General features: G+C 37.2%; 2 protein-coding genes across 7 annotated transcripts; one reads left to right on the top strand and one right to left on the bottom strand.

Moving 5' to 3' along the window:
• Positions 1-1,561: 1,561 nt before the first annotated feature.
• On the top strand, positions 1,562-15,768 carry LOC103696069 (TOM1-like protein 9). 4 transcript variants are annotated; one of them, XM_039129091.1, is made up of 10 exons: positions 1,562-1,991; positions 6,075-11,090; positions 11,283-11,381; positions 11,473-11,586; positions 11,793-11,953; positions 12,530-12,611; positions 12,981-13,066; positions 13,448-13,612; positions 14,006-14,520; positions 14,838-15,768. In XM_039129091.1, the coding sequence occupies exons 2-10, from the start codon at positions 11,088-11,090 to the stop codon at positions 15,479-15,481; spliced, it is 1,869 nt and encodes a 622-aa protein (XP_038985019.1). In that variant the 5' UTR covers positions 1,562-1,991; positions 6,075-11,087; the 3' UTR covers positions 15,482-15,768. The 4 variants fall into 4 exon arrangements, with proteins under 4 accessions (XP_038985019.1, XP_008775805.2, XP_008775806.2 ...); XM_008777583.3 differs by having other exon boundaries at positions 1,564-1,991; positions 6,075-6,153; XM_008777584.3 differs by lacking the exon at positions 1,562-1,991 and having other exon boundaries at positions 6,075-6,153; positions 10,983-11,090.
• Positions 15,769-18,255: 2,487 nt separating this feature from the next.
• On the bottom strand, positions 18,256-26,335 carry LOC103696071 (proteinaceous RNase P 1, chloroplastic/mitochondrial-like). Of its 3 annotated transcripts, none has more exons than XM_008777586.4 (7): positions 24,264-26,203; positions 23,734-23,823; positions 23,420-23,601; positions 20,089-20,209; positions 19,697-19,765; positions 18,967-19,099; positions 18,256-18,728 (listed from the first exon to the last, which is right to left on the bottom strand). In XM_008777586.4, exons 1-7 carry the CDS (start codon positions 25,947-25,949, stop codon positions 18,526-18,528), a joined length of 2,484 nt encoding a protein of 827 aa, XP_008775808.2. In that variant the 5' UTR covers positions 25,950-26,203; the 3' UTR covers positions 18,256-18,525. The 3 variants fall into 3 exon arrangements, with proteins under 3 accessions (XP_008775808.2, XP_038985018.1, XP_026656565.2); XM_039129090.1 differs by having other exon boundaries at positions 18,604-18,801; positions 24,264-26,332; XM_026800764.2 differs by lacking the exon at positions 18,256-18,728 and having other exon boundaries at positions 18,967-19,104; positions 24,264-26,335.
• Positions 26,336-26,828: the final 493 nt, after the last annotated feature.

Here is a 26,828-nt window from a genome sequence, read left to right as displayed (position 1 = left end):
ATCAAAAAATAATTTTTGGATAAAATTTAAATCAGTTTTTACGAAAAGTTTTAAAATAAAAAACTATTTTTAGATTTTTAAAAAAACTAAAATAATTTTTTAAAATTTTTACTAAATATTTTTTTTTCATTCAAAAATATTTTTAGAGAATCAGAAAGTACTTTTTGGACATTTAGAAGCTCTTCCAAACATAACTTAAGTAAATCATGGCCCTGTCCCTTGTTTTGGGACTATCTCTATCAACTAAATGTACATCTCTCATGATGGGCCACTGGGGTTTGAGGAGATGGGGAGGAGAATGTTGGGCAAATATGGATGAAGAAGTCTACCACGTCCTCAAACAAGCATTTAATGGATAAAAGAGCATGCAATGGAATTTTTTATGGACAAACCCTTCAACATGCTGACTTGAGAATCTGAGATTAACATCTCCAATCTTTTTTCTTTTAAAGAGATGGAGACTGAAGGTTGAATAGCAGGCATTTGTTTTTAAGCGGCGGTCACCTCCCTTAATGCAACCGTCTGCGAAACCGGTAAGATTAAGTATATAATCTAGCGTGCCAACCGTCTACAAAACCGACAAAATTAAATATATATATGACGTGCCAATGTAGACATTGTTGGCTCAAAATTGATATTGTTCTCCATCCATCAGAGATGCCGGCCATGACTATTAATTATTTCTAGAGGGCCATGCAAGCCAAACTCTTTTATAATAGAGTTCGGATCCTCTTTAGTACGACTTTTTGCATATTTTGCTTTTCAATGAAATATTAAAGATATAAATCTGATTAATTTATCCATAAAAGTTTGACCAAATTAGTTAATCATGCTTTTTTTTTGTATGTACCTTATAATGTTAATGACTAAATGCGAAGTAGAGGAATTATGACATCTCAATCCTTTTTTTTCCTTGGCAAAATATCAATCGATAGCTTTTACTAAAATTGAGAATGCTTAATCTTGAAGAAAGGATGTATAAATATTGGAAATGAATGAGGAGGGAAGCTTGGCTAGTTGAGTCATTGAGACCCTCCACTTATCCACATAGAAAAAAAAATATAGCTCAAAGCAAAAATAATGGCATCATTATGTAGTTGATCTTAAATTCAACCTAAGCCTGCGGCAACTTAAATGTAGACCAAATTTTCTTGCCTCGATGTAAACAGGAAACTGCACAATTTGACCTTATCAAGCAGATGAGTTAGATCGAGAGGTTGAAGATTCAAATGGTTCTGATAAATATATTCTATCATATTTCAAAAGATAGACATGAAGATCTTCCATGATAACTAAATTCTATTATAGTCCTTAAAAAAAAAAAAAAATTGCAAGGAAGCAACCTTTGACGGTCCTGATCCCCCCGGTCAACGGTGTTTTCTACCATTCTTGGAGTAGATCTTTTCACAATATTTTTACTGCTGGGTAAAAAGGTCAAAGCTCACTACATTTCCAAAGAGGAGAACATGAAACATTTTACCTCGTTATCATCGATACGTGGAGGCACCCTATTGGTCAAACCTGCCCCTTTCCTCTTAAAACCTGAGAGCATTTCGACGGAGAAGGGGATTGTAGCCAAGAAGCGAACGGAAAGGCGAGAGATTTTTATTTTATTTTATTTTTTGTTTCCATTGGGGTTTTAGAATGAAAGGTTTAGGGGAATGGGATAAAATATAACACCGACGACTCCCTAAACGGGTTTCGAATTCGACGGCCTTCTCGTCTAGGGATTCTTTTCTTGGGGTTATTTGGGTTCCAATCTCGTCTCTGATCGTCGGATTCGCCGGATTTGCCAGGATCCTCGTCGGTGAGCGCCGGATTTCGCCTTGATTGCGTTCGAGGGTTTTGGTTTTTCGTTCTTTTCTGGGATCGGTTCGTGTTGTTGGAGACATGGCGGCTTCTTTGGTGGAGCGTGCCACGAGTGACATGCTGATCGGTCCGGATTGGGCGATGAACCTCGAGATCTGCGATATCCTCAATCGCGACCCTGTGTATGCTCTATTAGCCTTTATTCCTTTCTGCTGTTAAATTCTTCGATGGTTAAATTTTACGTGTATTCGCTTCTGGGTTGAATTTCTTGGAGGTAATCATTAGATAAGATGTTCTTCCCGCTGAATATGTGGAATTCTTGATTCGTTTCCCACTGTTATTTTCCAATCGATCTATTTCGGAAGCTTCCTGTTTTCTTGAACCTGGTTCATTGACAGGTAATATTTAGAAGCAAAAGTGGGTTTTTTTGTGCAAAAGTTTGAATTGTAAGGTTGGGTTCTATATAGTTTTTGTTGTAGGAGAATAGGTTCTTGATTTAAATAAGGGACAATAGAAAATAAGAAAAATAAAATATGCTCTGAGGGCACTAACCTCCCGAAATTCACTTCTTGGGTCGTCGGCCTCCTAGTTCTCCAAACGAACAAAATTGAATCTGAATATTGTACTATTTTCCTTGATACAAGGGTAAGCAGAACAAGGCGACAACTGGTCTGTTGCCAAGTCGTCACTGGTCCTTCTGTGATAACCACCCGAAATGATCACTTAACTAGTTAGATGCGGAAATAACTAGATGCCTTTAATCGAAAACCCCTACATCTACTATTTTCTTTTTTGTATGTGTGGTGTTGTTTTTTTTTTTTTTTGGGGGGGGGGGGGGGGAGACAGAATAAGTACACAAGATTCCAACCTCAAGATGACTTTGCCATCAGGGTTAGAATCTCTAAGATACAGTCTTTTTTTTGTTTTTCTAAAAAAACCGATTGCCAATTGTTTGTCTTTTATGCAAGGGAATTTAACGTTTGCAAGCTCCAGCTTTGTAGACAGTGTTGAGTACAAGAAGATTGTAATCTGCCTTCGCATCATGGCAACTCCTAGATATGAAAGAACACTTGAAGGACACAATTTAGATGTTTGAGACATTGTCCTTGAACTTCATGAGCTTTGACATGTTGGATGTCTCTACTCCCAAATTGAAATTCTCCAGTCACAGCGTCCATGTCTTTAGTCAAAACACTTATTTGGTCTAATCCTTCTCTAAATCTTCATTATCTGCCTATTAGTTCTTGTACAAGTATCTTAACTATTTTAAATTGTTGTGAATTAGGATCCCTAGTAGTGTAATCATGGTCCAGTCAATGCCCTGATAACAGCTGTTATATATCTGATACAAAAGAAGAAAGTGAAATAGAGATGAAGACAAAAAGGCCTGCTTCATGGAAACCAACCGCCGGAGATTCACTTTGAGTGGTGTCGATCCTCCTAGCCCTATGGAGGAACAAAAAAGTGTCTGAACTCTCTCTACTGTTTTCACTAGTAATAGAATTACAAAACTAATGGTGGGATGCCAACTTTCACAATCATTTGCATTGCAAGTAGCCATGCCAGCTGATCGATTGTGCAATTGGGTAGTACCAAAATAGATGTGCGAGAAAAAAAGCATAGAGAGACAGGGTTTGCTAGTTCAAATATGATGTTCTATCCCAAAATCGTATAGGACACAATCTTGATTCATTCAGGAGACAATGTTAAAAACTTAGAATATGCTTAAATCTGAATATATTGATACATGGTCTTTTAGATCTATTCCTTTCAAAGATTTACGTTAATGGAAGTTGTGAGAAATGATTTACACTAGTTGGCAATGACCAATTCAGCCCCTAGTCAAAATGAATTGCAAATTTGGCCTCATAAGGTTGATAACACATAGCTGGGACAAGGGTTGTTGCTTGTGATTCTTTATTGGAGAATGGCTTTTGATCACTTTATGGTAGTGGTGGAGAAGGTTGCTAGATGCTAAGATAAATTTAAGGAAAGATGATTGATAAGAAGTACCTAGAGTAAATGATAATAAGGAAAAAGAGAATAGCATGATGGATTGAAGGATAAGTTTTATCGGGCTTTCAATTAGTATGCAAGTTATGTTTGTGTGTGTGATAGAGAGTTAATTTATCAAAAAGAAAAAAAAATGTCTCTCTCTAAATCTTCCTATACCTTTCCACTTTCCTTCTGTCTGCCTGGCTCTCTTGCCCTATTTTGTTTTCTCAAATTGAAAATAAGTTCAAATGATCAAATCTTATCCTGTCATTTTTTATCAAACTTCGATTGTAATGTCCCTTTTTCTTTTTCAAAAAAAGGAAAGATAAAATGATTCACCAATGCCTCTTTAGCATCTGTTCTTGGTTGATTGAATCAGGACCAGATGCAAGAGCAGATTCAGAAATGTGAAATTCGATCGGTTAAAGAAATCAAGGGTGTGGAAGTGCTTAGGAAGGATATTATTAAATACTAACTTTTCCTTATCTATGTATTTGGTTATTAAGTTTTAGATAATCACTTGATGGAGGTATTCAAAAAAGATAAGATAAGGAATGACACAAATATGATCTAAGGTTAACTATAGTAAATTTTTGTTTTGATCATATAGATACTTGGAAGAGGTATGGAAGCTTTAGGAAGTGAGTGCATGAGGAGTAGGAGCAAGATTTTAGACTAGATGCAAGAACATACAAATGTATAGATTTCACCATGTATTCAACTGCAATGTATTGAGTTGGATTACAATTATCAGTGTGCCACAAAATAAAAAAAATACTATATTTGCTTTCATCTTAATGTGGTTTCCTGTTAGCGAAAGCCCCCCCTCAATTATTACACTCATTAAATATTGAAGCACATGAATAAAGTGCTTTCACTTGATGTTATTTGTAACCTCATCAAACTTGATTTCGAGCCAGCTTTTTTTAAGGAAGACTCTCTAAGAAAACTAAGTGATCGTTAGGAATACACACTGCGAGGGAATTAGTAAGAGACTTATTTCTAGTTGGAGTAGGGTCCTTCCCTTTTCAACAAGAATTTAACATCCATTGTGGGTGACGGCCATTTATTATAGCTAGTTTTGTGGTGGGGTTTGGATTGAAGAAAACCATGATCCTGACCTTGTGAACACTTAAACTGAAAAAGCAAACCACCACTTCATGGCTATTGATGAATCTCATGCTTCAAGGTATGAAATGCAAGATGCTGATGAGGTTAGCTTGCCTTAGCTTATGAGCCAAAGTATTTTATGTAAGTCTAGTTGCAGTCCCTCCCATACTTGTCTTCTGAAAAATCTTCTTATTATTGGAAGGTTAAGAAGTCTTGGATCAAGTTCTAACCCATGAAAAAAGCCACCCACTTAGGTCGCGTGTATGGTGTTGCATCTGATTTTGAAAAGTTCTTAAAAAGGAAGAAGCTAGCAGCTAGTTTTTTCTTGAAGCACCTTTTGAGCTTTTTTCTTGTAGAATCACTTCTCAGATAATGTTGGTAGACATTTATTTTTCTTAGGAAGTAACTCTTTATTTAAAAAGTTACAAAAGACTATTATTAAGCAGATACACCCTTAGCAATACTCCAATATATGCCTTGATAGTTAAGCCTTTTATCCTACCTATTCTCCTAGTTATTTTTCAGCAACATTGTAAAGAATTTGAAGGATGCACTCCATTAGTTGTGGTGGAAGGTGAGATAATTTTTCTTGTTTTGAGATGCCAAGTCAGATATCCCCATTTGCCAAATGGCTTCATGCTTATCATCATTTAGGCAAGAATATGCAAGAACTGAGTTCTCCATCTCTGGGTCAATACATGGAGGGACTTATTTGCAGCTATACCACCAGCATATCTTATGTCCCTTGCCCGCTGTCAATCTCTTAGTGATGACCAAGTTTTTAATTTCTGCTAAAAATAGGCAAGAACACTGGCACACCCAATGTGCTTGACAATGACCTTCGCTGCCTATTTGCCCAAATGACCAGAACCTTTTCTGCATGAGATTGTGACATGTTCCCTGGGGTTATGACATTTTTTCTTGAGATTCTGCTTCAGAATATGCACATATTTAACCCCTAGGATCCTAATGCAAAATCATGTAGATATAAATGATTTTGTATGGACGTAGAAAAAACTGCTATTCACGTGTAAGTTTATGCCTTTCTAATTATATAGAGTACTCATGTTCTGATGTAAAGTCATATACTTGTTGATGCTGGCTTATTAAGCTGGCATATGCCATGCTTACTCTTCTTCTTCTTCTTCTTTTGACTACAGACAAGTAAAAGATGCCATAAAAGCCCTCAAAAAACGTATTGGGCATAAGAATCCAAAGATTCAGCTTCTCGCACTGACAGTAAGTTCCACAAATGGTTTTCATTTCCTTAATTTTTACATAAAGTTTGAGATATCTATACTTGATCACTGACTTTCTGGAGTTGCTTGTAATAGGCTTGTGTACTAACTTGGTGAAATGCTTATGTTTGCACGTATTTTCTTTAAACTATTACTTACTGGCGAACTTGTATACACCTTGTTCTTACTTGCCTGATTTATATCTTGTATATTGTACTTGTCCTGAATCTCAATTCGCTTGACATGAAGCCTGCCCTACCACCAAAAAATCTGCATCAAAACCCTTAGTGGGTTATCAAAACCTGATGAAATGTTTAAGTTTGCCCATATTTTGTTTAAACTATACTCACTGGTGAACATGCATGGTTCTTACTTGCCTGATTTATATCTTGCATACTGTACTGGTTTTGAAACTCATATCACTTGTCATGAAGGCTTTGCCCTATCACCACAAAGATTGTGTCAGAGCTTCAAAGGGTTTATCAAGAAGACAAGATGTCCTAAGCTAAAATATATGGAAGTTGTCAGAAAGGATTTTGAGAGGTTCGTAATAAGATTGACATGCTGCTTAGTAGAAATGATTGGCAATTGGAGATTTATAAAGTTCACCCCGAGGAAACCAAGCTTCATGTTTAATGATCAATAAAGGCTCATGCTTGGTTGATTTGGTGCATATATTTTTAAGTTCTGAGAAGAGTTTAACTATTATGGGTATCTATAGTCCTCTATATGGAGGTATTAGCTATTCTTGTGAAACCGATGTGATACATTATCAACCATTTATTAGGATAATACTTGCTTTTTCTCTGCTTAGAGATATTTACATAGAGGAAGTTGGCTGGGAAGTTGAAAGTTTCATTTTGGCTTCAATTGGTGTCAGACATAAGCATTTTTCTCCTAGAAATTGTTCTCAAAAAAGAAAAAAGAACTGGAAACTAGATGCAAAAGAGAATCACAAAGGAAGAAGGGTACCGATATTTCAAACGGTTTAATAGGGACTCATTCCCTGGGGTCTCACACCCATATTCCACCCATGACATGCAGAAAAGAAGAAGAAAGAGTTCCTTCATTCATTGAAAAGCAAGCATACAATACCATCATCGTAAAGAACCCTAAAAAGAAGCCCTTAAAAGATGCTTATTGTTGTATTTTTATTCAGTCTACAGTACCGTGGACAGTAACCTGCACAAATTTTATTTCTAAAATGCCCTCGAACCTCTCACTAATCATGCGACTGAACTTAGTCACTTGAATTCAGTCTTTTTCACAAATAAACTGAGCCAAACATGGACTAGAACTGCTAAAACAGAAAATAAAAGTAGAACAAAAACAAATTGATACTAAGACCAAAAACTTGGCAAGATCCAATGATGTTTGAGGATGCTCATGAAGCTCCCATCATGGCCCTAGGTCATCCAAGTCAATCCAAAGGCGATGTTTCTTTGCTCGCCTTGTGTAGACTTGAAAAATCCGTCATGATCCCCATTGTGCCTTTCTCCATCTTCATTGCTTTATTGCTATTACTCAATTGTACTTGTACTCATATCCCAGTGTGTGGTCATTTGCATCCCTTGTCAGAAATTTTAACATTTTGAAGAAAAATCTTCTTGATTTGATGCTGTTACATTTGATTAAGCCTACAAATGTGAACACTCAAAGGCTTCATTTTTCCATATTTGGAATTTAGTTTAATAGAGAAGGCTCGAAAAACCCTGGAAAAACTACTCAACCCTAAGGGCTTAGCCCTGTCTAGAAATAGAAAACTTAATTCTTTTCAAGAAGAAAATAAAAACACTTGTTTTCATGTGTTTCGTTTGGTTTTTTAGGCAATTAAACCAAGGTGTAACATATAGGTTTTATGTTTTTTGTGTTGTTGAGGTGGTATCATTTGAATCAAGCACAACCTTCAAAATCAAGGGGATGAAATTTTTATAACCTAAGTGGGATTCCATGGGAATCTGAATTTTCTAACTCTTTTAATTTTTGCCTCCATATTGCTAAGTCTAGGAAAGTGAGGATAAGAGCCTTTTGGAACTTTTTAAGAGAAGGGATCTCTTTACTTTTTCATTCCCTCTTATTGCTAGAATGACATATAACATTTAAATTAAGGACCAGCTCTACAATGTATTCTATGATGCAGTCTCATTGCAATAAGGCAGCAGAGCATTGATATTTTCTTCAGGTGCGACTTCATGCTTAAAACATCTGTACCTTTTGACCTGTGGCAGCTAAATAATATGGAGGCTGCAACTTAGCTACCAAAAGCATGTCCAGTTGTGGGAGTGGATATAGGTGCAGATGCAGTGAAGCATTTTTACTCTAAAAAAAGTGAATAAGGAAACGTTTACGAATCGGGTGCAAGATGAGTTTTTGAAGAGATCCTTAAGCGAGTTTGCTACCTTTTGGAAGTTTTCCAGTGCCAAGTGGTGCAATATTACCTATTAAATATTCTCGTTTATTTTATTGCACCATGCCCTTTAACTCCCTTTCCTCCTCTATCTTAACCCATCACAGTCTCCCCATATTCTTAAAACGATCCTGTAAAACCATCTGATCATGTGAATGACTTACATTGTTTATATATAATCGAATTTATAGTTTCTTGATGAGCAAACTGGAGATTTCCTTTGATCCTTCGAAATGTCACTGCAACTCCCAAATAAAACCAGGTTAAACCCCACTTCTCATATCAATTTGCTTAAGATATCTATTCATGAAGTACTGTATGTTAATACAGAAAATTTCTGTAACTTGAATTTCTTGTGATATTAAATTCTTTAAAGCTTTAAGATCCTTATTCCTGTGCCAACCAGTATCATTTCATGGAATTGGTGCTTCATCTCTTGGATTGTACTGCTTCAAATTGTCTTTTTATAACCTAAACAGAATATGAACTTTTTGTAACCCTTCATATGCGATACAGTTCAAGGCTTTAAATATTGCATGTTAATGGCTCGGTGCTGGCATAGTGTGTGCCATGCCAATGTTTGGCATACCTTGGTACCCCGGTCTACAATACACTGACACATGATGATGCCATGTGATGATTGGGCACATATAGCTGGCACCTCAATCTGATGTTATAGTCAGTTAGATTCATATAATACAATCTAATATAGTAATATCTGAGAAAACTTGTAAATCTTCAATTGTCATAATTTGCTAATGGACTGGTGATGACTACAAACCTTCTCCAATCTTGCATGGCTTGCTACTTGTGGATAACGTGTAATAGCTGTGCATAGAATTAAGTAACCAAAGTCCTCTTTCGATGGTGATGCAGTTGCTTTAAAATATCTTTTAATCTTGTTTTGCAAGTGCTTCCTAGGCACTTACTTTCTTCAAGTCCTTTTTGCTTGCTTCCACTTGAATCAGCTCCTGCTTCATATTTATGTAGCTAAGGTTTGAAGACTGGCTTGATTATAATATTGGTAGGTGTGGTTGATAGGTCTGCAGCTTTTCTTATGCAATGGTTTGGGTCTGGATTTGTTTTGTACAAGTCATTTCACTGATCAATTACATTGTTGTCGGTTGTAAGTATTGAATATCATGTGCCGATGCTGTGCCAGTGTGACACTGACATAATATGTATCATGCCATGCCAGTGCTTGGCATGCACTAGCATGCTGCCTGGGGCACACCCATGATGGCGCCAATAAAGTACCAGCACAGTACATGCTGATCTCTGCCAACCATGTTGACCAGCCCTTTAATCCTCCGACTTAATTGCACTTCTATCTTATGTTGGACCGAGTTTGTACTTTTACAAGACTTAATTGCACTTCTATCTTATGTTGGTACAAATTTGTGCCAAAATGATGAACTTTTTTGGGCAGTTCCCAAGACCATTAGAAATTGCTTATCTTTGTTGAGCTTCATCAGTAGTCGGCTGGTCTTTTTCCCTCAATGGTCAGGGGATATGACTGCTCTCTATGGAATGCTCCATACTTTTGTCATAGAATAATTAATTCTATAAGATGCAAATAACCTTGATGCAGGTCCATTTTGCATAAACTAGACTTAAGGTACAAGCCATAATCATCCAACCATGAAGCCGATAGGAACATTATATTCTGTTCTAGATTTTCAATTTTTCAACCAAATTTATTGTTTTCTTTTGCTCTTTTATCTTTCCCACCATTTATGGTAAATTAAAAATCTTCTCTCATGATTGTAATCTTGGTTTCGAAGATGTTTTGATACTTCTAGGCTTGTTTTTTATTAGCCCATTGCACTTTCTAACCTTTTTGGATGAAGAGAATTTTTATATTGTTTGGCTGTTTGCGTAGGTCAAAACATTCACTGGCTATCTCTGCATTGTCCTCCTAAAGTTTATTGACATTGCTCGGGATGAGTTGATAAATTATGGCCTATTTCATTTCAGTACAAAACATTAATATCCTGTCATGTTGCTGCAAGTGATCTTAATATTAGGAGCCAGTTGTCCATTGATGCCTTTTAGTTGTCATCTTCTTTTGTGAGCTTCATAAAGATGTGATGAGGATCCTTTTTCGAAAGAACAAATAATGTAACAAGTAATTGGAGGAAGTATTTTTTTTCCTAGAAGACAGTAAGGAAGATATTGTTTTCTTCATAAATGTTTTCTTTCTAATTTAAGTAGATGTTGAGGGCTATGTTGTAAGCGGGCTCTTTGGCTAATAATTGATGTCTCAGATTGTTTACAATTTTATAATAAGTAATTCTCCACTTCCTGTTGCATTTAGCTTCTTAGCCTAAGGGAACTTTGAAGTGTCATTGGGTGACTGCACAAGCATAAAGTGTGAAATGAAGGAAAAAAAATATTGGTCCTGCCTGTCTTTTGTCCTTCAGGTTTCATGGCAGTCAACTGCTCTTGTATAAAGATGCCTCAGCCAGGACTTTTGCACCAACTCAAAGGGTTACCATCTGGTTGATAGCCTGTCTTAGAACATTTTGATGGTGAGCATCCAGTTGGTAGCGACTAAAGTCAGATCATCTAGATTGAACGAGACTTGTTGGTTAAGGCTCTTAATAATTGAGAAGCATCATTTGTTTCTATGGTTCTTGTATTATTTGAAGGCTTCATATTGCAGTTATTTTACACTAATCTAGTCTTTTGCTTAGTCTTTGGCTCTTGTTATCATATTTCAGCTGTTGGAAACAGTGATAAAAAATTGTGGAGACATAGTCCATATGCATGTGGCAGAGAAAGATATACTGCATGAGATGGTGAAGATAGTGAAAAGAAAGGTTGTAATAGCTCATTTAATATTTTCCATTTTTGCTATGTCTTTCCTCATGATGAAAATCTCAACTAGTCTGATGCTTTTTCGTTCTGCAGCCAGATTTTCATGTCAAGGAGAAGATTTTAATATTAATAGATACCTGGCAAGAAGCCTTTGGTGGTCCACGGGCAAGATATCCACAATATTATGCAGCTTACCAGGAGCTGTTGGTATACTAGACTATGTTCATAATTTTTTAAGCTAGGTTATGAGCTATATGTCTACCATCTAAACCTGTTGCCAAGCAAGTTACACTATCTGACTAAAGCTCCTATCTTGTTTTAAGTGTAGGAGAAAGTGCTGTAATAATTATAATATGCTAGCAAAAAACTCTTTTTCTAATTAAATGTTCTCTTAAAATTCCCCCCTACATCAGCGTGCTGGAGCTGTATTTCCTCAGAGGCCCGAGAGGTCTGCACCTATATTTACTCCTCCACAGACGCAACCTCTGAGATCCTATCCACCATCTTTGCGAAGTCCTGATTATCAACAAGAAGTGCCTGAGTCATCTGTTGGATCTGAGTTTCCTGTTTTGAGGTGCAGTGCCTAACTTCTGATCTCTACATTTTGGAATATACTACATCTTCAAAGTATGATACTTGTAAATGCATATGATCATTGGTTAATATTCCAGTTCTTCATTTTTTTTAGTTTTCACTATATTGTTTTGCCACATATTAAATCTGATAGCCAAAATTACATTTAGAAATGTTTTTTAGAACTAATATGAAATAATTTTTGATAAAAACATAAAGTGATCAATATGTTGATACGTTACAATTCTTTGAACTTCATGCTGACTTTAGATAAAAGAGGTAGTAAAAAAATATTCGCTACTGGATCACTTTATGTTATGAGTAATACTTTTTTCCTTCAAATGATATATCAAATTATTAGTGTAAAATATAAACTTGTTTATATTTCTCTTGAATCAAATAAAAACAATGGTTATATAAAGTGTTTTCTCATCATTTAAGCTAGTAGAAATTCCTTTCCTTAATTTAGAATCATGCAATAGTTGGGTGCAATTCTATCTGCAAATTTTTACATTCAGATTGACATTCTAAGTTCCAGTGCTGTGATTTGGGATTGAAATTTTCTTTATCTTATCAGCCTGACAGAAATTCAGAATGCTCGTGGAATCATGGATGTTCTTGCTGAAATGCTTAATGCTTTAGATCCTGGAAACAGAGAGGTATCCTGCAATATGACACTTTTTATCATAACGTGATTTGTTATACTGTTTGAGAAAATATTTCTGTTACTTTTTTTTTCCTTCTGTTAAAACCATATAAGTTAATGCTTGAAAACATTGGATGCATCTTTTTCCTCAAAATGATCTCCTAAATTCTGCAGTTGAAGATAATATCAATTCTGTCATTAACTTGGCTGCTTATTCGTACATTTTTATCAGACAATTTGCCAAACTCAAGTTTCTTAATGTTCACATGCTGATTTATTTTTTAAAATATTGTTGCTCCAATTTGTCCGATGATTGTTCAATACAAAGTTGGTATAATCATTAAAATCCCAGCTGCTGAGCCATGTTAATGCCAATATGCAGGGACTCAGGCAGGAGGTAATTGTTGACCTTGTCGAACAGTGCCGTACTTACAAACAAAGAGTGGTACAGCTTGTGAACACAACTTCGTAAGTCTTTGTAGTACTTCTTTTCCTTCTTGTCCGGCATAAGTGTAAATGGAAATAGATAAAATTTTGGAAGTGCATTTTTTGCACGTTCTACATCCTTTTTGGGTGTATGCCCCCTTCTTTTATGTAGCTCCTCCCCCTTCTCTCTCTGTCTCTCTCTCACCCACTCACTAATTCATTCACTCTCTCATTCATTTAATGCTGTTGTTGGAACAGATGCGTGCAGAAGTCATGCTTTTGGTTAGATGCCTGCTTTTTCTTTGATTATCACTTTTGAATTTGACAATTGTTAGATTGTATCATAAAGCCCTTGAACTTATTTGTCTTGTAAAGAAGATTATGGTCTATCAGCTTGCATAACAACTTTTCTGGTTGTTACAGGGATGAGGAATTACTTGCCCAAGGACTTTCTCTGAATGATGACTTGCAGCGTGTGCTAGCAAAACGTGATGCCATTGCTGCAGGTATTGCTGTTCGTGTGGAAAAACCCAAATCACTTCAGGCATTAGTAGATGCTGATGATTCTGCAGTACAGCCAGATCGTAGGTAATCTTGCTAAGTCACTTGTTTTTTCTCTTATGCAGTATATGTGATGAAGTTTTGTCAGTTTTAAGCTTCAAGTGCATTGTAGTTGGTTCACTTAAAACACATTAGCTGCTGCTAAGGGTACAAAAATCTCATTGATCTGAATGTCCTGCTTGTGTTTTCCGGTACATAGACATGTATATTAGTTGGATTAAATGAAATTTATCAATTTGGACTTCTTATTTATAGTTTATTGATTGTCCTCAAGATTAGACTTAAGAAAATATTTAGCTACATATTTGGTTTTCTTTGGCTTACATTGCAAATGAGTCACTAATTAAGTGGATGATTTTGTATTTTGATTTCAGTCACAATACATATTCCATATTTGATGCTTGTGAAAAAATTCTGTAGGTCCAGTACAGGTGCAAGCACAAGTAAGCAGCCTCCTCAGCACTTATTGTTGCCTGCACCTCCAGCATCCAACGGTTCAGCAACTCCAGCAGCAAAAATTGATCCTCATATGGACCTTCTTAGCGGGGAGGACTACAATACACCTAAAAATGATAATCCACTGGCCCTTGTTCCTGTCAGTGAACCACTTGCAACTTCTGTTTCTGATCAGAACCTGTTAGCTCTTGTGGACATGTTTCCCCAAAACAACTCTAACAATAGGAATGGCAATCCTTCCAGCTCTCTTGATTCACATTCCACACTTCCAGCATCACAAACATATCCTGCTGCACCCCAGTTTCAGCTGCAGCCACAACAGCCTGCCCTTTATCCAAATGGAGGCATCCCAAACACAGGCGCTCCTCAATATGAGCAGGCAGCGTATGATCAAGGAGCCCAATTGAACCATGCAGGTTCTACATGGAATGGTCAGGCTTCTCAGGGCTTAAATCCACAGCAGCAGGCACTAGGCTATGGTAAACACTGGTACCTTTTTCCTTGAATCCTAACTGCTTTTGATTGTAGATGTGCCTACATTTTATCTATGGCTACCTGCTTGAAATCTTTTTTATACTAAAGGTATTGATTGAGACCGCTAAATTATGTATTGAGACAGAACGAAGCAAGTGCTGTATGAAACTACTGATTGATTAATAATAACAAGGGCAGTTCTGGGTTTACTTTCTTCCAAAACTGTTTCATGTGAAAACAAGTATCCCATACCGAGGGCGTTTTCAATAATTTTCTACGTGCATATTTGCTGGCCTATGATTGCTATTATGTCTCTTAACAGATGCAAGTGATCAAGCTGGAGCTCTCCCCCCACCACCCTGGGAAACTAAAACAGTGCAGAGTGACCAATTGCCTAATTTGCAGCCCCAGCTAATGCAAAGTGGTCAGCTGGGAGGTATGTTTCCCCAACCAATGCCAGGCAACCAGCTAGGAAGCATGCACCCCCAATTATTGCCAGGCGGCCAGCTTGTAGGCTTGCAACCTCAGCCTATGCAGACTTTGCAGAGCAGTCAGTTTGCAGGCATGTATCCTCCACTGATGCCGAACAGCCAGCTTGGAGGTATTTATTCTCAAGCAGTGCTGGGAGGACAGATGGCAGGAATGCACCAACCACACATGCAGGGAGGTCAGCTAATACTATATGGATATGGACAGCAGCCAGAAGCTCAGTTTTATGATCAGAGGAGACCTATGTACCTTTCTGCTGGTGCAAATGAGCTCTCTCGAAGAATGTATGGGCTTTCCATGCAAGATAACAGCATATATATGAACATGACTCCCTCTTATCAGACACCTACTTCCTCTTCTTACCTGCAGCAGTCCAGCAAGCCAACCAAGCCTGAAGATAAGCTGTTTGGTGATCTTGTTAATATGGCCAAATCGAAGCCAAATAAACCTTCTGCTAGTAAAGTTGGGAGCTTGTAAAATCAGTGAGTGGGTCCTTTCTGTTTTGTTTCTTTATATTTTTTTTCTTTGATTTGCTGTTCTCGCTTTAGCTCCTTCTTTTATAAATATTCTTCTCTTCTGCCTCCCTGTTTGTATGTTGTGTCTGTTGGTTTTAATCATGTACATTTATTATAGAGAGGGAAAATGGAAATAGATTGATTAGGGAGATTTAAGATACCATTTTGTTTTTATTAACCCAAGGTTTCAGAGTTTTTGTTAATGACTAGAGTCTTGATGGCTGTTTTATAGAAAAAAGTTACATTATCTATAATGTTGCAAGTCCTTGATGGCTTGAACGGTGTGCATCAGATATTTACAATCTCTAAGTTTACTTAAACTGCATTTGATTGCTAAGTACCGAGTCCTAGTGGATGATAGTAAATTTCAGAAATGCTGAAGTAACTCAGAGACTTAGCCTTCGGATGTTGTCATGTTAGTCCAAGGAGAGGTAAAAGTGAAACTTTTGCGGATTGACTTTCGAATTTTTTCTTTAATAGTGCAAGCAGAGCATTCTCACGGTGTCAACTGCTTGCAAGGTGGGGATGCATCTCCTCAGTTCGCATCAGTTGCTATATTCTCCTCTTGCTGGTGGTCTGAATTTTTGGTTCATTTTTCTTCTTTTCACGACGCAATTAAAATTAGTGTATTTCAAGCAGGAATAACTTCCGCAAGAAACATGTACTGTTTTGAGACATTTATAGGTCTCTTTAGCCTATTATTATTATTATTGTTGTTGTTATTATTATTTTTGATAGAAAGGACTCATAGTGGATGGGGGTATCTTTCCTCCAAATGCTTATAACATCCCAAACCCTGATGAATGTAGGGTTGATCCCAATTTATTAGGTACAATTATTAAAGACCTTACCAGTTGGGTAAGTTGATACTTTCGTGCCTTGGCTTATATACGAAATAGTTTTCTTGTTGAATGTCGTTTTGCATTGTGTGGAGCACGCCTTCCACTCATTCTTCCGAGTGACAAAGTTTATTTTTTTAACTATATTTCTAGGTTGGTCGACGGAAACAAACTTTTTGGTACTGGAGCTAACAATTATGGCTGGCATGAAAATTTAATTCCCAAACATTTTTTTTTTTAAAAAAAGTAGAATAATTATCTGACAAGTTACTTGTTTCTTGTTGGCTACCGTTTTTAGAATACTTCCAGTCTTGGGGGTGTATTCATTGTCCATTAAAAAAACAGGTGGATAGGCATAAATGGATATAAATACTCCTTACTCATGCCTATTTTTCAGAACCGCTATTTAAAAGGCAAACCTTAGGCCTGTTTTATTCCTGATCCATTGGATGCCACAGAGATCAGGACCTGTTTGGATAAGCTTGAATTCATGAGATAGGGAACAGGATTCCAATATATTTAGACACTTTGGTGGGATTTACCTAGGGCTGTAGCACGAAGGGCAGGTAGTGGGAGCTGGAGTGAGATTGTCCACAGGATCAGAAAAAATGCCTCTCAAGATCTTTCTCGCACTTTCTTCCTCTCTCGTACCCTCCCTCTCCCTGTCAAACTCCGCTTCAACCCCGGCTTTTTACGCCGGAAGTTTCCAAACATGACGCCATTAGAGTATATCAGGCCCCGCCTACTCCACACAATAACCAACCTTCCCAAGCCCATTCCCGCAAGTAGAGAGAAATCCTTCTTAGTTTTTTTTTTTTTTTTTTTTTTTTTTTTTTTTTTTTTTTTTTTTTTTTGACTCTCTCAATATTTGGGACTTCTTTCTTTTTGATTTTTTTGGATGTATTCATATTAGTGTAACTTTCTATTTTAGCAAGAAAAAAAGAAAAGAAAAAAAAACACGGTAGGGCTCCCTCCCGGCCTTAAAAGAGAAAAAAGAAAAGAACATGTAGCATGATGCTTCCTTCTAACAAGAAAAATTCACCTTCTGAGACTTTTGAGTGTGTATATTTATCAAATTACATAAATGATATATAATCTGAAAATTTTACTCCAATTTAAGTTGAATTGTATTTGTTATAGATAGGAATGGCTTTGGAGATGGAGTGGTGGGATGTGCGACGAGTGAGAATTAACAAATGCAATTCCTCTCTTTAAAGCCAATTTAAGTTGAATTATCATTTTAAGTATAATTCAATTCAAGTTGAATTATCATTCATATTTGTTATACATAGGAATGACTTTAAATTTATACTGCAATTTAAGTTGAATTACACTTCAATTATCATTCCATGCGAGAATGAAACCCAAGCAGGAGTGTATCAAAGTACTTGGATTTCATTCTCGCGATGTTGTACTGACACAGCATATTAGTGGCCAAATATGATCAGAAAAGTCCATTTGACTAACCAGCTAGTCTCGAATGATGCCTGGATGCCTGAAGTGGACTCTTAAGGCTTTCTCTGAGTTGAATGGATCTGAGATAAATAGAAGAAAAGAATGGCTGTTTAGTTGTTTAGCCTACTTATAATCACCCCTGCTCCTATTTGGCCCGTTAAAATTCATTATGGAGACATCTCCTGTCTCACCATAAATGGTAGCTGGCTGGCAGCAAGCGGCTCATCTGGAACTTCCAGGTATCAGCTGACGAATGTATTTTATCATTGATTCATTCTGGAGGATTGATGAGAGGATACCGACATCATATGACTCAGGTATTTATGCTCAAACTAATCTGTCAGCTTTAGCACCATGTCCTTTGGAGCTCTAAAATGTCTCTACTTTTTTGAGAACACAGCGGTTATTCACCACCAGCTATACAATGACTTTCATAATTCAAATTTTTTTGCAACAGACAAATATAGCGAAGCACTTTCAGTGCGGGTTTCATGTTTCATATCATTGGAAAAAAAAAGAAGAAGAAAAGAATATCATATACTCTTGAAGATAGAGGTAATTAAGGGGCAAAAAAGAAGTAAATATGTACACAAGAACCACTAAAATTGAAAATTTGATTTCATGAACCTGAAATATTTCCTGACTTCTAACAACAAATTTTCCTGGCTGATAGGCCATATCATGTCTGCTGATTAAAACTTGTTGGTCCTTGTTAGATTTGGAAATCAATAACACAGCCACACAATTCCTCGGCAGCCTCAATACTGGATATTATTGTATTTGAATTTTCCCTGTCAGCTATATTTCTTTGGGGACTTCTCATGACCTTCTCTTTTGGGCTTTCACTAGACCTGATCTGGTTGCTAGCTCCAATGTATAAAGTAGGACTGATTGCCATCTTCTCAGGTTGTTTTTCTGTTTTAAAATATATATAAATCAATATTACCTCCAGTTACAGTCAGCCATCCTCTAAGTCCTGATGTGCTTCCTTTTTCCAGTATCGTGTTGGAAAAGGATGAGTTATTAGATAAGAGTTATTAGATACTTCTGAATGTAAAATTTTACCAAGCTAGAAGGATAACAGGAATTATGACATTTATATCATAACAGATTGCCAAAATATCTAACAAGTCAAAGGAATGAATCAATAAACCTTTAGGTGAATTTGACAATTCTTCCATCATCATATGCGAGCGGGCACGCGTTACACATAACCAGGTTCTCTCTCTCTCTGATTCATCATGTTCCACTGAGATGGGGATATGCCAATGACCTTTCTCAGATTCCTGAACTTCAGATAAAGTAGATATCATGATTTGAAAAGCTGGATCCACTTAAAAAGGAAAAAAATATTCTAAAATAACTGAATTCTGGTTGTCATATGGATTTCCATCAAGTGAAATCACATTTTAGTTTTTTTTTCTGATTTTTGGTAGTTCATCATATCTGACAATATATGCATGTGGATTACTTCCATTAGAATATCAAGCTAGCACAGTGCTTTATGGTCAAAATGTAAGTGACCTGTGGCCACTCGGTGCAATTTTAAATTACTTTTTCCTCTGGTGGTTTGGCAATACAATGTAGTTATTTACATCAAGGTTTATTTAGGCTTTCACTGCCATACGTATCCCCTTATTAGCTAACATTTTAGCATGTATAAGATAAAATAACTGAATAGAAAACCAAAGGCATCCTATTTGGTAAAGTAAAGAGTCTACGAGAGGACAAGAAAATTAGGAGCCTTTAAACCTATCCTATCTAAATAATGCAAATATAGCATGTTGGTTGACATAAATTCTACTGTTGTCCATAGTTCTGACTCAGAAATATGAGACGTGACAATGAAGTCTAGTGAAGAGGGAAGTGAAAGTGAATTAAACCTGGATAACCACAGAACAAGGAGGCGGCATGTGAAATTCGAAATTGCCGTCATGATAACTGAAACGTACCTAGCAACAGAGCAAAAAACATCGATCAGCTTTTAAAACATTAACATGGCTGTTAGCAACCAGAAAGGTATATAACTTTCAGTTAAATATATCAAAGATGTACTGCAAAAGGAGTTCAAAAACATGTTGTCTACTAAAAATCTAGAGTGGTGTCGTCATTGCATGCAGGGTGTACCACTTCCACTTTTGGCATTTCTGGTCATTTTATCTTGTAGAAGTTCACTTCTTTTTTTGACCAAAAAATTGTTTTATGCACAGAATAAACATAATAACAAGCTTTATTTAAAATGAGTGAATTTTATTTTTGGAAAATGCATACATACCTGATGCCTTTCTTTCCATTTGGAGAAGAAATCATTTCCTAAGATCTGGAATATGTGATCTCTCATTTCATCATTCGTCACGATCAAGCACTTACATTTTATAGCTGCATACAACCAATACCTGAACCATATGTCATTACTTACAGTTGATTTATTGCAGTTGGGCAAAAAGGCACATAAGATGTTGCAAAAGCAATATGAGAGAGAAGAACAATGTTATGGTGTGGGAATAAAAACAGAGTTGCTTAGCTATAACATGCAACAGTTGAGTTGTGATCTATATGATTTCTAAATATGTATAGATATTGTATTGTGATGTATTTGGCGCCAGTGCCCATAATGTATTAATTATTTCAAGATGACCTGAACAACAGAATCAGCAGCTGACGATTTGTCCAAGGAAACTCCAAAAAACAAACCAAATTCTTCTGTGCCATCCTAAGAGATCACCAACCTGAGCGATGACTGTGACAACAAACTAAAATATTACATGCATGACAGTGGTTATGCATAATAGACGATAAAGAAACACAGCTTCTATCAATTTCTAGGCAGGAAAACTTGGGCTTTGGTGTCAGGTTAACAGCCACTGTAGAACATAATGAACAAAATGCGAAATAGTTCTTGCTTAAGCTTCTGCAGGTTTTTCTTTGGAAGCAAAATGCCATGTTTTATCATCCAATAGACATGAACAGTGAAAATAAATGTCGATTGCATGTAACATCATAACTATTGTAGGATATTGATCAGATGCATCTTGTGCATACCTGCACAATTATATGCTCACTGCCAAAGCTGACATACCACCTTGGATTTTGTTCATACGCTAGCAAAGTAACTATCACCCTTATCAGTTGATAGATGCAATTAATTTTTCACCCTTATCAGAACTCCTGTTGCAGATTTTATAGGGAGAACAATTTCCTTAAAAATTGAGTTCCAGAGCTCATTGTCGCCGCTGAATTTTAAATCATATAAACACTTTGCAACCATAAAATCTTGTTCCAGAATCTCGCGACTTGAGAACCTTCGACTGCTCAATAATATGTTGGGATACATGAGTTTAGGCCCTTTAGGGGTTCTGAATCATGACTTTGGTTAAGTACCATAGAGTTTGGTTCGAGAATAATCCTTATTGGTGAAAAATATCCAGAGTTATGATTTGCAACCACAAAATGCTCAGTATTAAACCTTAACCCTTAAAAGATCCAATCTAATTTTGGTACATCTCCCTCATCATCCATTTAGGGTCATTCATTCAATAAGTTAGCTGAGAGATCAAAAGGCTCTCTTATAGCCCCTTATAACTGCTATTATCCTATATATGTCATATTTTCTGATTAAAAAGAATCTAAATCCACATAAGTTCATTTTTTTTTTATTTTTTTTGACTTTTGCATGCATGATCCACTGAAAATATCAGGTTTACAAATTTGAACCATTTACTGTTTCATTGCAGATAAGAGATATCGCGCTAATTTTCTCTCAACTAAACCAGTTTTTAGGTGTTCTTATGTGTTATTATCTGGTTATAGTTCTACCTAGCTCTCTAAATGTTCATAATGTTTTACCCAGCTCTTCTGCAATGAGTCTGATTAAGTGTGGGAGATTGTTGCCCCCTTAGCTTCCTCTTGATTTTACAAGCTTAGCACACCAAGCATTCATTTATAGGCGTGTATCATGTGAAACTCCATGGATCAGGCATGGCGCATACTCGTTACCTCTGACCAACTTTTCTGCGTAATTGTATCTCCATGAAGCTTCACTTTTAAGGGGTTATAACATGAAAGGGCAAATGGATGATCTAAACAAAAGTCCAGTATTAAGTAATTATCCGTTGCAAATTAGATACACCTTTCAAGTATACAAGAGGAATGCAAGGCTCTTACTCAAGAAATCTTCTTCTGATTCCTCTTTCTTCAAGCTGCTTGGTCCCTCTTCTGCGACTGGTCGTTGATTTACAATCAGAAGCAATTTTCTAATTTTACTGGGCTCTATGGCAAGCTTTATAATCTTTAATTATCTGCCTCCTCAGAAGGTTTTTGAACTTTTTTCCTTCCTATAATTAAATTCGGATGGTTCTTCCTCTCTTCCATTCAAAAAATGGGACTGACTCAACAGTCGTAATGGGCCGTCCAGCCGAGCAGAGAAATCAAGTTATAAAGCAATTCTACTTTTTGCATTTTCTTTTTATTTATGAGAACAAGATGGTGGAATTTAGCAGTTCTATACATGTATGACTTACACGTTGCACTTATATGGTACAGGAGTTTCAGCTACGAAGCCCATGTTGTATGCCTAGACCCAAGAACTTTGGGACTGTTAACAGCAGTAAGTTATGGGTCAGTTTAAAGCTGAGATTCTTCATCCATGCATCCTGGAGAAAGTTATAGGTTAGTCCACAGAAAGATTTCCCATTAATCTGTCCTTCTTTTCTTTTTAACTCTATAGTGAGATATCTATCACCAATTGGCATTGTCTTCACACATCACAGCTAGTTCTGCAGGGCTTCTACTTCCTGCTTCTGAACAATCCATTCAGCATGACTCTAGTGAAGATCTAGAAGTAAACTTATTTTGTTGGGGAAAATTTGTTAGGAAAAAGATGTCTTGCATTTGTGATCACGGAACGTCAATATTGACAGCCAACTTCTTCACAAGTTAATTTTGCTAGATATCTATGTGCCAACTTAAGGAGAAGTACCGTCAGCTCTGGGGCTTCTTTAAATAGTGACTATGGAAGCACTGCAATATTTTCTACCACCTCCCACCTTCAATATACATGCTTTGTCAAACCCAAATTTCTCTTTCTATCTTCATCTTCCTCTTCCTCCTTTCTTTCCGTTCTCCCCCAATTTTAGTCTTCTCAATCTAGTGGAATTCTTAAGGGCTCACAATCACTCTTACTTGCACACGCTTCTCAGTTTTCTCTAAAAACTCCATTCTCCTCGACCCATAGGTTGAGTTGATTGTTGGAAAATTTCCCATCTGAATATGCAAAAACAGGTTATACAATTATGGTTCATGCCGAAGAAATGTTGGTATATTTCAAGAGAATGTTAAAATCTCCTCTAATCATCATAGGTCTAATACAATTATGGATGCTTCTGCTGCTGCAAAATGTATGTTTTTCCATGGTTCAAGTTCTAAAGTAGCTTAATTCAAGCTGGTTGTTCCTTTTTCAGCTTCCACACAATGAAAGCAACAAGGTGTTAAATCACTAGATAGAGCAAATTAAATAAAAGACAGATCACCGAAAGAAGCTGGATAGCAAATATAGGCTTATGCCAATCAGGAAAATGTTATAATCAAGATCATCAAGACAGACTCACCAATCATCATTTGATCCAGTAGGAGTTGCATAAATAGCATCTGCATTTCTCCATTTCTCTATTAACTTCCCGTTGATAGGTTCGTCCATCTTGCCTCCACTGAGCCGTTTGTTATGCACAATTATCAGCGGCCATTTCTTTGACGGAAGTTTCTGGCGTATGGCATTGACAACAGCATTTACCTATACATATGTATATATTAAAAAAAAACTTAAATAGTAGCAATAGCAAAGAATTTTAAAGATCAGGAAATTTTAAATGTAATACTGATATTCTTATAACACACCTTATTTATTATTGAACTCAAGACACACCTTATTTATTGAGAACCGCCTTTGGCTGAAAAGACCCACATTTGCAGCATCTACAACAGCTTCAAAAGGGCCATAGTAGTCCAACCATTTCTGAAAGTGAAATAAGTTTTTATCAGCCTCATACCTAGATGTGTATCATTCACGGATCATAAGACATCATGAAGCTCAGTTGGAGTTAAATAATGAATTGCAGGAAAAAATTGCAAATCAAAAAAATCAGAAGCTCTTCAAAATGGATAGCTAAGAACACCTATTTAAAATAAAAAATAAAAATATGAAAAATGGACTGAAAAAAAAGAATATCTGATCTTTCAGACAAAATTTAGGATTTCTTCTTTTCAGTTTCAGAAAAGTTAAAAATGCTACTGCTGGAAAACTCATTATGATTGGACATAAGCACAAAGCCTACTGCCATGAATATTCAGAATATAAAAGCTTTTTGCAGGAGAAGAGCATCTTACAAGAAGATTGACTATATAGTATCTAACGCTGCATTATGAAATGGTAATTTATAGGTAAAGCTCTCGTACTTGGAATTTCTGAAAGTTTGTATTCCTTTCCCTCTTGCTAGCTATAGAAGCTACAGATTTGGCAAAAGTTGCAGTCTCAATTGGATCAAGGTCTATGGTCACCAACTTCTCGCCACAGCCCAAACAGACACCATCTGCATCAACATTTGTATGTGCCATAGTCCATTTTCCTTTACCCAACCAACCCAACCCATGCCAACCCCCTCCACCATTCTGTATGGCTTGTGCTACCATCTTTACATCCCATTTCCTTTTTCCTACTCTGGAAGCAGTTGAACTCTTAAACCATGCCTCAATTAATTCTGCTGTGGGTGGGGAAACCTGTCTCACATTAGTTCTAAGCTTGTGCAGTAAGTAATAAACCTTGTCTCCTCTACGAGCTGCCACAGTAGCTCTTAAAAGTGCCTCCAGTTCAGGCTCTTCAGGGTGGATCCCAGACTCCAACATGTGCTTTTCTACCTCGAATGCTTTCTCGATATCACCACCATTGCAGAAGACCAATAAAGCAGGACCATATGACCGCAGTCTTGGAGTTATACCCAGCACCTTCATTTGTTTTACAATCTCAAAAGCCATGTCTCCATTACCCATCGACATTGCCATTCGAGCTACTGATGTTAAAGCTGCTTCGCTCATAGGAATTTTCTCCAAGCACATCTTTTCATAGATTTCAAATCCCCTCCTTCGTGCATATTCTCTGGCATCATCACTAAATTGAATTGGAACGCCATATTTCTTACTACTTTCATTTGTTCCATCCAAGAGATCATCTCTGCTCTTGCCTACATCAAACCTGGGCAGATTTTTTCGCCTCAACTCTGTTCTATAATGATGCAGAACATCTTGTAATTGACCTTCTCCTCTGATGTCACCTGAAAGCTGCCATTTTGGATTCCGTCCATCAGCCAAGTCCCTGTCTTGATCCAAGTCACTTGCGTCCTCTTTGAAGGATGCGATACTACTACCACCGGTACCACTTTTTGCAGGACGAACGACCCCAATGGCCGCAGAAGAACACAGATAAAGTAACACGTTATAGTGGTACTGCTCCATCTTGACGCCATCCCTCACAGCCGAGTCATATAGAGATATCGCCCCCATCACGTCCCCTGTTTTGGAGCACATGTCCAGCCCAAGTCTCAGATCAACTTCTGCTGCACTGACCTCAGCTTTCTTAATCCCTTTCTTCTCCTCCATTTCCCCGTGACTTCTGCCCAAAGTTTCGATCTTTTTTGATTTTCTAGCTCCCCCTTCAACTCTTGATCCGAAGGAAGACGTCCCCGACCTGGAACCTCTACCTTTCGACCTAATCCTTTGTTTCCCAGCTCCAAGTTCTACCATTTTCTCCTTCACCACGGGACGGTTCTCAGCTTTTCGATCATTTCTCTCCACCCTTTCATCCAGCGAACTCAGAGACGGGAGCGGGGAGCCAGCGTCCTTGTGTCTCGCGTGGTTCTTAGCATTCCTCTCACAGGTCTCTTCTCTCTGGGGGATTTTCTCAGCTACGTTGCTCGCGTGCGATCTAGCAACGGAGAGCATCGGGAACTCATGGAGGAGAGCAGCTGTGGTTGCCGAGAGAGGGTACAAATGGGGAATGGAGTGGCCTTTGGAGCCGCTTGGAGATGGGAAGAAGCTCCGAGAGAGGAAGAGGTCTCGGTGGAGAGGGCGGGAAGCGGAGGAAGCCATGCGGGAATGGCGAGAGTTCCATGGCGGGGGAGAGGATATATCTAGAATAGATGGACAGGATTGGGAAGGCCAAGACGAAATTTACGCTGATGACCTCTCAGTTTCTCGCTGGATCGGGGCGGGCTGCGGTCTCCACAGGACAACCGTACGGCACCCGATAAGCAAAACGCTTTCGAGCCAAGGCCACATGTCATAACAGGATTGGCCTCAATTGTTGCCCTTTCTGACTCGGGACCTGTAATAAAAGGGTGTTTTGCTTTAAATCCGAATCCAAATTAGAATAGATGGCATAGAAATCAGAATCCTACGTACGACCCAAATTGGAATGGCCATGTCTCAACCTATATTAGAACCGAAAATTTAATAAAATTTAAATACAAAAGAAGAGTAAAGATTGAGTTTTCGAGGATCGAAATATTATTCACATCCTCTTCTGGAATCAAAATAAAAATTAGACTTTTGATAACTAAATTCTGTGGTATGATTAACTCTTCTAACTATGAAAATTACAATAGCGATGCATCTGATCATCTATATGTTGTTTGGGTGCAAAAAATATCTACAAGCTAATGGATTGATCCTTTCTCCACAAAGATCATCTAATAAACTTATTTTACATACTAATTAATTAATTACTTTTCATGCAATCCAGCACTTGTACAATATTAGTGATTCTATAATATGATATCACTACCATTTTAATAAGAAATGCTTACGGAACTGAAAGATTTGGTTTGTGGCTGAATCATCATGAGGAAAATGCTTTGCATCCCCCAAAATCTCCCTGAAACGCATCTAACTCATATTTTATTCCGAACCGTGAAGAGTAAAATTGGCACTTTGGCCCCACATTGACAGCTTGACCCCTCATGTGTGACT

Source organism: Phoenix dactylifera, chromosome 8 (genome assembly GCF_009389715.1).
Source record: "Phoenix dactylifera cultivar Barhee BC4 chromosome 8, palm_55x_up_171113_PBpolish2nd_filt_p, whole genome shotgun sequence".
In the NCBI taxonomy this organism is placed as follows: Eukaryota; Viridiplantae; Streptophyta; class Magnoliopsida; order Arecales; family Arecaceae; genus Phoenix; species Phoenix dactylifera.
Note: the sequence above shows the minus strand (reverse complement) of the source record. Positions and strands in the feature narration are given on the sequence as shown.